At 40.1% G+C, this 12088-nt stretch overlaps 1 protein-coding gene across 1 annotated transcript; it reads right to left on the bottom strand.

The window, feature by feature from the left end:
- Positions 1 to 6934: 6934 nt before the first annotated feature.
- On the bottom strand, positions 6935 to 12088 carry LOC122065078 (cytochrome P450 89A2-like). The gene is made up of 2 exons (XM_042628869.1): positions 11974 to 12088; positions 6935 to 7731 (listed from the first exon to the last, which is right to left on the bottom strand). The coding sequence occupies exons 1-2, from the start codon at positions 12086 to 12088 to the stop codon at positions 6935 to 6937; spliced, it is 912 nt and encodes a 303-aa protein (XP_042484803.1).

Raw genomic sequence — 12088 nt, 5'->3', positions numbered from 1 at the left:
TAGTATTTTAGATATGTCATCAGTTGAGCATCAATTCTATAGCCCCCCATAGAGTAAGCCTGTGGGCCCATCCTTAAGTTTGGAGATGCATGACCACATTTACGAGACCATAAGTGGCAGCAAGGTGCGTCCGGATTCCGAGATGACATTCAACCCGGAGGCTCGTGTATTTGCTCGCTTGGTTCAGTTTAATTTTCTCCCTAGAGGAGGTCATAGGAACCAAGTGGGCTTTATGGCAGCCTACATAGCCTTCTGCATCTATAAGGCCTTGGAGGGAGGTGTCGAGCATTTATGCTTGCCCTACATTATACTTAAGACTATGGAGCATCATGCGACACATCCTGAGGACGGAGGTTTCCCATATGGTAGGACCCTCACCAGGGTTTTCGAGTTCTTTGGGGTGGATTTGAGTGGTGAGGAGGGGAAGACTCCAGTGGACAAATTTAGCAGGGAAAACCTACACAGGATGGGTCTCTAAGCTCTTATGGATGTACCTCAGAGGGTAGGGGATCAAGGAGGCAGGAAGAGGGGGAATGTCCACAGGGAGGATGTCCACATGGAGGAGGAGGAAAATAGTGAGGAGGATGAGGATTATGTTCCTCAATTCGAGGAGGAGGACTTCCTGGACGAGGATATCTCGAGGAGGAGCCTCATGATTTGAGAAATGCTGATCCTGACTTTGCTAAGGCCACAGACCCATAGCATAGAGCCCCACCACCTGAGAGTGGTGCATTTGACTTTGAGAGCATGATGTCCAGTATGAGAGCCTTGAAAGATGGGCAAAATCAGCTTTTGAGAAGACTAGATGAGAGTGCTTCTACAGAGAAAAATATCTTAGAAAGGCAGGCTACATTAGAGAATTCCTTCCTAAGATTGAGCGAGGATTTGGACACAACGGCCAATGCAATTTCAGCGGACCTTACCCTACTCCGGAGGGATGTGCAACTAGTGAATGCGAGGTTTGATTACTACGATCGCCAACTCAAAGTTAAATTGGGGCTTAGGAGGGATGGAGTAGTAGAGCTAGATGATGATGAGGGTCTCTGAGGACTTAGCTTGCCTATCCTAATCAGCTTTTTACTTGTCTCTATGTTATTTATGTGTTTAAGTTGGACAATTTTTTTTTTGTACTTTTCTCTGTAATTTGGACTTGCTAGTGTGGTATTATGATGTTGTTGGTGACTTTTAGTTAGTGTTATCTACTTGACTAACTTATTGTAATTCGGTTGTAATGACGTTAGTTAGCCTTTGTTGATTATGCTTATTCATATATGTATGTTGTCTATCAGGTGCTTCTATTTGAAAATTTTGAAAAATCTTATTTTAGCATGCTGTCGAAATTTTGTTAAATCCGTACTCGATGGGTTATGCAATCAAATAACTAATCTTTTATTCATTTCAAGCAACCTTTCTCTAATGCATGCCATGAAATGCAATAATTAAATGCAACCCTTTTTTTTTTTTTTGGATTTTAATTCTTTAAAGTGTTTTACAGTTACCCAACCCCATTTCTTATTATAGATTCTATGGGGTTTAAATGGTTTACCGTGAGTGGATAGAGCATCACGCTCTGATACCACCATTGTCACACTGCATTCACACAGAACTGGACCGGTGATCGAGTTAACTCTGGTTAACCCAAACCTGCCAGGATCATCTGATACAGTACCCCACCACAGCATACCCACATCTAAGATAAGTGTTCAAAAGTTCAGCGGAAGACTTAAATTATCTGTAAATATCTCCAATATACTTGATATCCAAATTGTAGTATATAGCTAAGTACATGTGGGCCCGTAGGCATGATATTTACATAAAAAGAATAACAATTTACGTATCAAGTACACAAAAGGGGAGGTTATCAAAATCAAAAAGTAAAATCTTGTACGGTGTCATTACTGCGGTCCCGTAGCACAGCCCTCGCATATGCAATCAGCACCGTGCTCATATTCCTCAGGGACCCACCAATCCTCAATAAAAAACTCGACTGTGGGGCCCGACTCCTGATCTTCAGGCAGGTGACCTGTAAAATCATCTAAAAGAGGTGTGCACGTGGGATGAGCTCACTAGCTCAGTAAGTGAAAAGAAAGACCACACAAACAATCACATCTATATGCACTATATGCTATACAATTCATTTTAAATCTTATCCACCTAAACAACATTACTAAGTCTTAGGTTATGTGCTACTCACAACCACAGTGCACGTATGCCCCGGGTACGAGTCGTGAACTCCATCCCACGATACGCCCATAAGATTTTCGGAGAAGGCCCATCGTGAGTACTCAGAAAAGTAAAGCATGCCGACTACCGGCTCTCAACATAAAAGTAAATGACAGAAATGTAAAGATGCTGACCCCGACAATTTAAAGCAATACGATTAGCCCTCTTGAATATACCACTGAGGTTACCGACTATCCTAATGACCCTCCGGACGTATGTCTAACCGCCATAGTGACCCGACAACCGCGACCACTGCTTCCCCCAAGTGATAACCCAATACCTTAACCCCTGTTGGGAAGAGTCGTAGCACAGGGAATGATAATCCTAAACCGCATGCTCCTATATGACAAAGTACAATTGCATAGTGCTCTGCGTCCCATACCACGGACCACCAATGCACTCGTTTCCAAACTGACTATGGTGTCTAGTCTAATAATGCATCATGCACAGTAATCCAACCATTCATCACATAAGCACATCAATCATTTAGCATTGAGAATGTAAAGCACAATACACATATTATAAATCATCTGTTTAGAATACACAAGCAATGCGTGCGAATGGCATACGAGGATGACTAATCAACACATAATTTGCATGATGACATGGTTAGTCTAGATACCATTTAATGATGCAAAAACAAGCTTAAAATAAAGGTAAATGTCCTCTCCCCACTTACTTGTTGTGTACAAAAGCTCACGTTCGGTACGGGTGAGATCTGGTGTGAGAAATGTAAATTCTAGTGGAACCTATCATAAGCGAATGAGGTTAGCATTTCACCACCTTGGGGTCAAAACTAACGATGTTTGATGTTTAAATCATGTTTAAAATCATAAAATAAGGTTGTCCACCCGTTTTGGGACCATTCGGGCTAAAAAAAACCGACTGGTGGGCCAATAGGTGGGCCAGACAGCCCACCTGTCTTTGCCCACTGGTCCAACAGGCGGGTTAGATAGCCCACCGATTCAATCGGTGGGCGGGTTCATCAACTTGTTTGAATTAAGGTACTGCCCCAACAGGCGGGCCCCTACAGGCGGCCAGCTTCGCCCACCTGTGGGGGTGAAAATTGGTTTTCTCCTTTGAAACGTTCCTCAACCTTAGGAAAACCAAATGGGGCTATTCCAATCACATTTTCCACACATCTAAGGTCTTATAAGATGATTCTAACCTAGATCTAAGTTAGATTTAAGGATTGAAAAGCAATCTTACCTTCTTTGCTCAAGAACTCTTCCAAAACCCCAAAATCACCTCTTAACTCAAGAAATCACTAATGCTTCTCAAATATTGTAAACACTTCTTTAAACCTTCAAAATCAACACATAGACTATCCATTAAACCTTAGATTCATCATCTCAAGTGTGATTAACAAGATCTCAAGGAACTCTACCCAAATCAAGGGTTTCACTTGGGGTTGTTTGAAAGTTTAAGAAGTATAGCATTCCCTCACCTTAAATCGTAGGTCTTGTGTTGGGGATCACTTTTTTGGTGCCGAAATGAGAAGATCAAACCTCGGCGTTACTTAAAATTGTTTCTTCCTCTTTTTCTTTTCCTTTCTTCTTCTTCGTTCTCTTTTCTTCCTTTCTTTTCTCTCTCTTATTTACTCTTCTCACCCACTCTTTAATGCATTAAATGAGAAAAAGGAAAAACACAATAAGTACTATTTATACTAAAGAATATCTAGTAACCAAATGGGTGGGTCACACAGGTGGGCGGGTTCGCCCGCTTGTGACCGCCCACCTGTTGGTCAAAACTTAGCTAAACAATTGAGATTTTGATGGAATTCGACTCTCGGCATGTATCTCACTATCAGCACAAGATATATAATACGTATATACTTTAAGATACGACTACATACAAGCATTACCCATACATGGCCTTATGATACATGTATGTACACGACTTAGGTACACCCGTCTCCTTTGGAACTGACTCGGACTTATCTGGCCAACCTGTGTTCAAAGTCACCCTTGTTATCATGGTCCATAGGGAACCCGCCTTAACCCTCTCTGGTTCGGGTCCTGCATGGTTAAACCAGGTCAACTGTGTAAGTAAACCAGGTTTTTAAAAGTAGGGTATCACAACCGCCCCCTATGGAGATTCTATCGCCAGTTGGATTATCTTGCATAGGCCTAGCAGCACCACCACCTATTCTATGAGAAGATCGGTTGTTGGCTGATTTTGAAGCATGACGAGGCTCATCATCAACGTGCACAACCCCTGGAATTCCAGGCTCCTATTCATGCAAGGTGGCATTGGCATCAACAGCCTTCTTCTCTCTACAAGACCCAATTAAGTGGCCATTTTTTTTGTAGAAACCGCATCTGCTAAGGCTATCCTCATAAACAAGTTTTTGTTTGAACCAGAAAGGGTTATCAGTCCCTGGCTGTTTCCGTTCAACTTGTATCTCTTTAGGCCACAAACTATCAATCTCCATCTCAACAAAACACGAGCAAAGTTCCCATACAAGACCTGTTTCGTTCCCTGATCAAGCACAATTGGCCTTCCCGCAGCCTTTGCCATGGTCAAAAGGACCTTCTTATGTCAATATTCTAGGGGCAGGTCTAGAAACCTTACCCACACCAACGCCTTGTTCACCATCTTCTCATGTATGCTGAAATTCGGTATCCATCGTTGGAGTCTAACATATTGGCCTCCAAGTTTAATAGGGCTCCTCCTCCAGATGGAAGCCATGTCTACCTTAGACTGAAATTGAAAAATGGTGAAACCCTTCCCTATCGGAATCAACTTCACACTCCCCTTTAATTTCCAGGCTTCAACAACTTCTTTTTTGATTTCATCCATGCAGAACAATCAGCTTCCAACCCGGGACCTCTTCATAGCCAAACCATGCCCAATCTAATTACTTTCTAACAGTGTAGGAACAACATGTAAATGCATCATCGAACATCTCCAGGATGCGAATCCTAGTTGATTTCGAGTAAGAAAAATAAAAGGGCTCGACACCCATACCAATGGATAGTACTCAGAAAGGCCATTCCGATGACATATGGTGTGTAAAAGCAGACCACCGGATCCCCCTGAATCATACCCAGAAGTCAGAAGCCCTATGGAGGGCAAGATCAATGTCTTTGGGCCTAGGAATCAATGAAGGGAATATTCCCTTCCTACGGGCCCGCAAGAATGTAATATAACAAGGTGCCCTTACTTTTAGGTGGTGCTGGCAACTGTGTACATCTTGCACCTATGGGCCACCCTTAGTGGACCTACTAGATTTCACCTTTTTGTTTTTGTCGTCTGAATCCTTATAACAATGCACTATTTCACTATTGCCAATGTACTAATTGCACCTTTTTACCTACCCTTCTCAATCCCAATTATCAAGGAGTGTCCAAATGCTGAAGAAATTCCTTTTGCCATTACTTTTAGTATTTTCAACCTAAGCTTCTTCGAAGCTAAAATTTTTCCGAAATACCCGCTGATTCTGTCTCGATTGCCAAGACCCCAAAATTTTGAAAGTACCCAAAAAATTTAGAAAAATTTCCCAACTCTTAGGAAGCCTAGGAAACTTCCTTATACCATTAGAAAGTTCCTAATAGTCTTATATCGCCCAGATTCTTCGAGATCCTTTTATATTTCCTTAGAATCCTAGAACTCTGTCGAAATTTTCAAAACCCCTCTGAAGCTATGAAAAATGATGAGAAGGACAAAATTCTTCAGGGAAGGATGACGGTCAATTCACCTTTGCTTGAGCTGGGGGGACATTCATCGTAGTTTGTGTTTGCAACAACAGTGGCCCACCGCTCTTGACCCGAAACAAGGGTCGATCACATGTATAACTTCTTGTCTCAGTAGGCAAAATGTAAACTTTTAATATATATGTAGGTCTGGATGGGTTCCCAGGAACTATTCTCTTGGTGAAAAAGGAAGGCTGCATGTGGGTGTATGTTGCTCTAAGTTGTGGATGCCTCTTTGTATTCTAGTGTCTCTTCATCTTTGGGAGGAGAGAAACAAGAGGCTCTTTGACGATCAGAAACGGACTGCAGATTGGGTGGTGAAGTTGATTTTGAGAGATCTCAAGATGTTTTCCACCCTAGAGACGAATCAGGTAATCTCTATGTCAGACCTTCTTTTGTCTAAAAGGTTAATGGTGTCTACGGTTACGATCCAGCCTAAGAGAATATTGGGGTTATTTAAGAGCTTCCACCCATCAACGGTCTTCAAATTATTTTTTATGTAAATTTTAATGTAAACCTTAATGGATCAATTTTCCCTGAACCCATGGTGAATGGAAATCCGTTCACCGCAGGGGATCAAGGCCACTTGACGGGTTTTTTTTGGGGTGGGGGGTTTGGGGGGAAAAGGCACACTTTTGACTCTTCGATCTCATGATGATGTTCACCACACAGCAAGAGAAAATTTTGTCCAACTCATCACACACTTGGTGTTTTTTGATCAACAACAACAAAATGAAAAAAAAAAAAAAACAAAAAAAAAAAAAAAAAACAGTAGAACTAGAAAACAAAGACTAGAAAAATTGCTTACATGGAGGTGAACAAAACCACCAAAGAGCAACAATGTCATCAACTACAATCCTAGCAGCCCAATCAAGGGGCGAAACACAAAAACAGAACCAATGGAATTAACATCATCAAACTGATGATAATATCTTATTTCGGTCCTACTAAAGCAACATGGTAAAAGATGTGATCCCCACTTATTCTTAGTGATGATTAGGCTTAATTTCCTCTAATTACTTTGCCCTTTGGGACACATGGGCCCACAATCGGGTTTTCATCTCCCATGTGAACTCCTGCTTCTCTGACATGTCAACATCTTGGCCATCTACAGCCACCCACTTGTAGCTTTTGATTAGATGTGCCAAAAAGTACTCCAAATGCAATGTCCCTATCCCAAGTCCGGGGCAAATCCTCCTCCCTGCACCAAATGGCATCATCTTAATCTCCCTACTCCCTGTGATATCAACTACTTCCCCTTCTTCACCCAAGAACCTCTCTGGCTTAAACTCCATGGGATCTTTCCAAACTTGTGGGTCCCTCCCCATCCCTGCCACCATAAAATTCACAATAGTTTTCTTGGGGATGACATAGCCATTTACCACAATATCTTCCTCCACAGTATGTGGTAGCAGAAAGTGGGCAGGTGGGTTTAACCTTAGCCCTTCTAATGCCACTCCCTTCAGATATGGCATCTTCTGCAAAGCCTCTTCTTCTGAATTCACAACCTCTTGGATCTCAAAAAAAAGCTTTTCTTGGATGGTTTGGTCCTTCACAAGGTGGGCCATGATCCATTCAAACACAGTTGATGTTGCGTCACTCGCTGCATCCATAATCTCACAGATGAAAATTACTATTTCTTCATCACTCATCTTCCTTCCTTCTTCATCTTTGAATTCGGCATCGGTTAACAATCTTTTGAGCAAGAAGATGCTGCCTACTATGGGGAGTGAAGGAGGGCCTGGTGGTAAAGAGAGCTTGGTTTTCTTGGATTTGCTCTGAGAGAAGAGGATGAGGTAAACATTGGTGGCTGCTGCACAGAGAGAAAGAGATAAGAGGATCATGAACCAAGAGTACTCCATTGGATTTGAGGACTAGAACCCAACAAAAGAAGGAAATGATGTCACCTGCTATTGCGATAATGCTTTCCATATTTAGCTATGGCTGAGACATGCTAACTCCCAATCAAATTTATAGACTCTCTTTTTTGTTTGATTTTGGTTTGCACCGATAAATTGATCGTTCCAAACCATTTAGGTACGAGAAAAACAAATAGATTCTTGTACCTCTGAGTCCCATGTAGTGATAGACGTGACCTTCACCGCTTGAACTCCCAAGTAGTTATAGATAGTACCACTTTATCAGTCAATCCTCCGACCTTTGATCTTTGACATTTTATAAGTCAACCCTCTCAGACTCCCATGTAGTGATAGACATGACCTTCACCATCTCTAAGGGCCCTGAGACAAGGAACTCTCATGGAGACAATACAATCATAGGTGCACAAACACACACACACACATACATATATATATTCTTTTGCTAAAATATAATTTTCTTATTGATACCCTCAAGTTGTCAAATAATTTGTAATTTCATTTTTTTTTTTCATTTAATATGATACATAATTTTGTACAATGAGAGTAATAATTTCATTTCACATGTGTATCCAAAAAAATTTGAATGATAATGATCCTTTTGATGATGACATAATTATATGCACGTCACGTTCTAGTTACCTTTTAAAACCATTTCATATACCTATCTTAAGAATTTTTTGAAATAAGACAAGGAAAATTAAATGGTGTCAAGTTCTAAATACATCAATAGAGGTTCCATTTAGATACTCCCTATATATATGTACACAACTATGTCCAATGCAATAGGGATCTGTTAGGTAGGCAATGCCTGACCTTGTAGAGGATTGGATCTTCTCTTCATCCATGCGAGGTTTATTGTACAAATCCACCCCCACTAGGTTGCAATGCGTAGACACCCAGTTTTGTCACTTGCCCTTAGCAATTACAGGATGTGAACTAGTTCTACGCTTTTGATCGGAGGAGAATTCAACCTTTTGAAGTGACATGGACTCAACCTGAAACCCTAATCCAGCCTGAAGCCCTAATTGGATCTAATGCAACCCGGGACCTGATCAAAGTCAAACCATGTTCTATCTCAAGACTCTCGATATTAACTCATTCTACATTGATGAATCAGATCTAAGTACTATCTCACAGTGCGGGAAAGACATGAAAAATGATTTTCGAACATCTCCATGGTTCAATAAGGCAAGATATCTTGTGAATCCTAGTTGACTTTAAGCCAAAAAGGCTCGACACCCATATCGATAGATAATGTTCGAAAAACGATTCCGATGATGTGTGGTGCACAAAAATCAGACTATCGATTCCCCCTGAATCATACCTAGAAGTTAGAAGCCTATGGAGGGCAGGATCAACAACTTTGGGCCCAGGAATCTGGGAAGGAAATATTTCCTTCCCGAGGGCCTATGAGAATATAATATGACCAAGATGCCCTTCCTTTTATGTGGGGCCTCCAATTGTATACATCTTGTACTTGTGGGCCCTTAAAGAAAAGATGCCAATTTTGACAGACCCACTAGATTTCACCTTTTCACCTATCATTCTCATTCCCAACTACCAAGGAGTGTCCAAATGTTGAAGAAATGCCTCTAGCCTTCATTGTTTAGTGTTTTTCATCCTAAGCTTCTCCCAAACCTAAATATTGTCAAAATACTTGTCGATCTTGTCACCTCGATTTGTGTGTCAAGAGTCGGGACACAAGCATCTATTAGGAAGACCGATTTAACCGAGTAGAGTGGGTGCCTAACACATTCCCAATTCCATAACCTGATGCTTATCCTCATCTCTGGATCGGACCAACTTTCGAGCCCTTTCCTTATGGATTGGGCTCACCCATCAAGTCTTATGTCCTAACTGTAGGTGGTGACTCCAAATATAATTTCTCTCAATCCCCAATGTTGGACCATCATCTTTAATATTTTTTTAGAGAACCAAACCCATAAGGAAAACCTAAAAGGCACTGCGAAATAGACTCCCATGTATCTCTAAGTAGAAATACGGTGGTGCGGGCCCATGGATGGCAGAAGAGGGCCAAAGGATCCCGAAAAACCTATGGCCATTACCCTTACACAACAGAACAATCTTACAATTGTGTAGAGGTTCGCCCTCATGCATAAATGGCAATTTGAAGAATAAATTCACGGGTGCAAGCGTATTGACTCTCTTGTTTAGGGAAAAAAAATAAAAAAATAAAAGCATACATGGTTGATATTGAACATTAATGAGATGTATGAAGTCTTACTGTTCAGAGATTAAAAACAAAAATGATCAAACTTGGAGGAATTGAAAAAATGATCGAACTTGGAGAAAAATTAAAACAAAGCAGACGAAAGATGGAGAAAGAAAATGAAGGACGTTTCAGATAATTTGACATCGGCACCTTCCTAAGAATGGTTTCAAGAAATTATTTGTTGTTTATGACGAACAAGAACTTGAAAATTGAATGCACATATTAATGATTAAAAAAAATAAAAGTCAAATTGTAAGTCTACGAAATGTCCTCAATTTTGAAATAAGCATGTAGTAAATTTCTATATGACAATTAGAGGTCAAATTATGAACAACATGGCATAGCTTAGGTCTTCATTATGTAAGAATCAAATTCCACAACAGTCTGAGAACAACAAAAGAGATATACATGAAAGGAGGATCAATATTCCAATAACCAGAAATTAAATTGACTTTTTGAGCCTAAAGATGATAAATGGTCAGCCAGAAAGTTAGCCTGTAGCAAAACATGACAGAAAATAATTCTGTTAAACTGAGGAGTTAAGAGAAAAAAATAAACAATAAGAACTAAAGTCCTTTACGGTATTGAAGTAGACAATCTCTTAGGTATCGTTTTTCTTTTTCACTTTTGTTCACGAAAATGGTTTTGGTTGCATTTCGTATCATCTATGGAGCTTGGTTCTATTAAAAAAAAATTGATAAAAATCAAGAGCCATTTATGTGTTTTAGCCAAAATTGATTTTTAGTTATTTTTGTGCTGAACTTTAATGAGCACGTGTCCCTGCCTCTCTTCTTCATTCAAAAGTGGAGAAGGAGAGTTATAAGGAAGATGGGTGAAGGAAACATCTCTTCACCATTTCTATTAAAAAAAAAAAACCATTTTGCACATAGAGATATAAAACTATTTCTCACAAAAAATAATTTTTGTCAAGTAGTTATCATACCATTTTTATGTTTTGATAAAAAATGGTTTCAATAATGATTTTTGTTAAATAGATAAAAAAGAAAAAATGTTACCAAAGAGGGCCCAAGTAAATAATTATACACAACATGCATAATTTAATGTGCAAAAACACATATATCATTCTCCACCTCACTAAGTGTTTAGATTTTTTTTATATATATATAATTAATATATAGGGAACTTAGGAACACTAACCTCCACACATTTACAATTTTACCCCGTACATGTAATGGATAACAAATTGGATCGACCAATCACAAGTGTAAGCTTAATATTAATTATGTGAACCATTCTCCACGCCAAAAAAACCAATAGGGCCACCATTCAGAAGGACAGAAATTTTAGCAGACACGAGAAGCTGATGGATCCAAGAAATCCATTTTTCAAAGAAGCCAAACTTTCTCAGAACATGGAAGATAAAATTCCATGAGATGGTATCATATACCTTCTAGATATCAATTTTTAATCTCATACATCCTCTTCTCGTGGATGCAAACATCATGTTGGTTAACTCCGATGCCAAAGAAATGTTGGAATGAATAATCTTCCCTTTCTGGAAAGCACCTTGCTCCTCAGAAATTAATTTTGGGAGGACCTTCGACAATCTCAGAGCCAACACTTTAGAAATGATCTTACACAGAAAATTACCTATGCAAAGAGGCCTGAACTTGTCCAAAGAGGACGCACCCTCCACCCTCGGAATCAAAACCAAAAAATCATAATTGATTTCGTAAGGCATGACCCCAGTCATAAAAAACCACCTTACAACGCTACACACATCTGCCGATATAATTTCCCAACAAACCTTATAGAAAGCTCCAGGGACTCATCCGGCCCAAGGGCACTATCTTGATCAAGCTCCCACATTGCACCCTTAATTTTAGCCTCGGAAGGCATCCCATTCAATCGCCCCTATCACACTCCCCCAAGACATTTAGAATACATTGCAATAAATCCAAATGATCGACAAGAGGAATACCTTTGTGAAAATTTTCGTAGTAACCCGTGACATACTCCTCAATCTGCGCCTTATCAGATATCAGCTCCTCATCTTCATTTTTCAAAACTCGAATGGAATTCTTCATTCTCCTCAT

This window comes from Macadamia integrifolia, unplaced genomic scaffold, assembly GCF_013358625.1.
Source record: "Macadamia integrifolia cultivar HAES 741 unplaced genomic scaffold, SCU_Mint_v3 scaffold1876, whole genome shotgun sequence".
NCBI classification, from domain to species: domain Eukaryota; kingdom Viridiplantae; phylum Streptophyta; class Magnoliopsida; order Proteales; family Proteaceae; genus Macadamia; species Macadamia integrifolia.
Note: the sequence above shows the minus strand (reverse complement) of the source record. Positions and strands in the feature narration are given on the sequence as shown.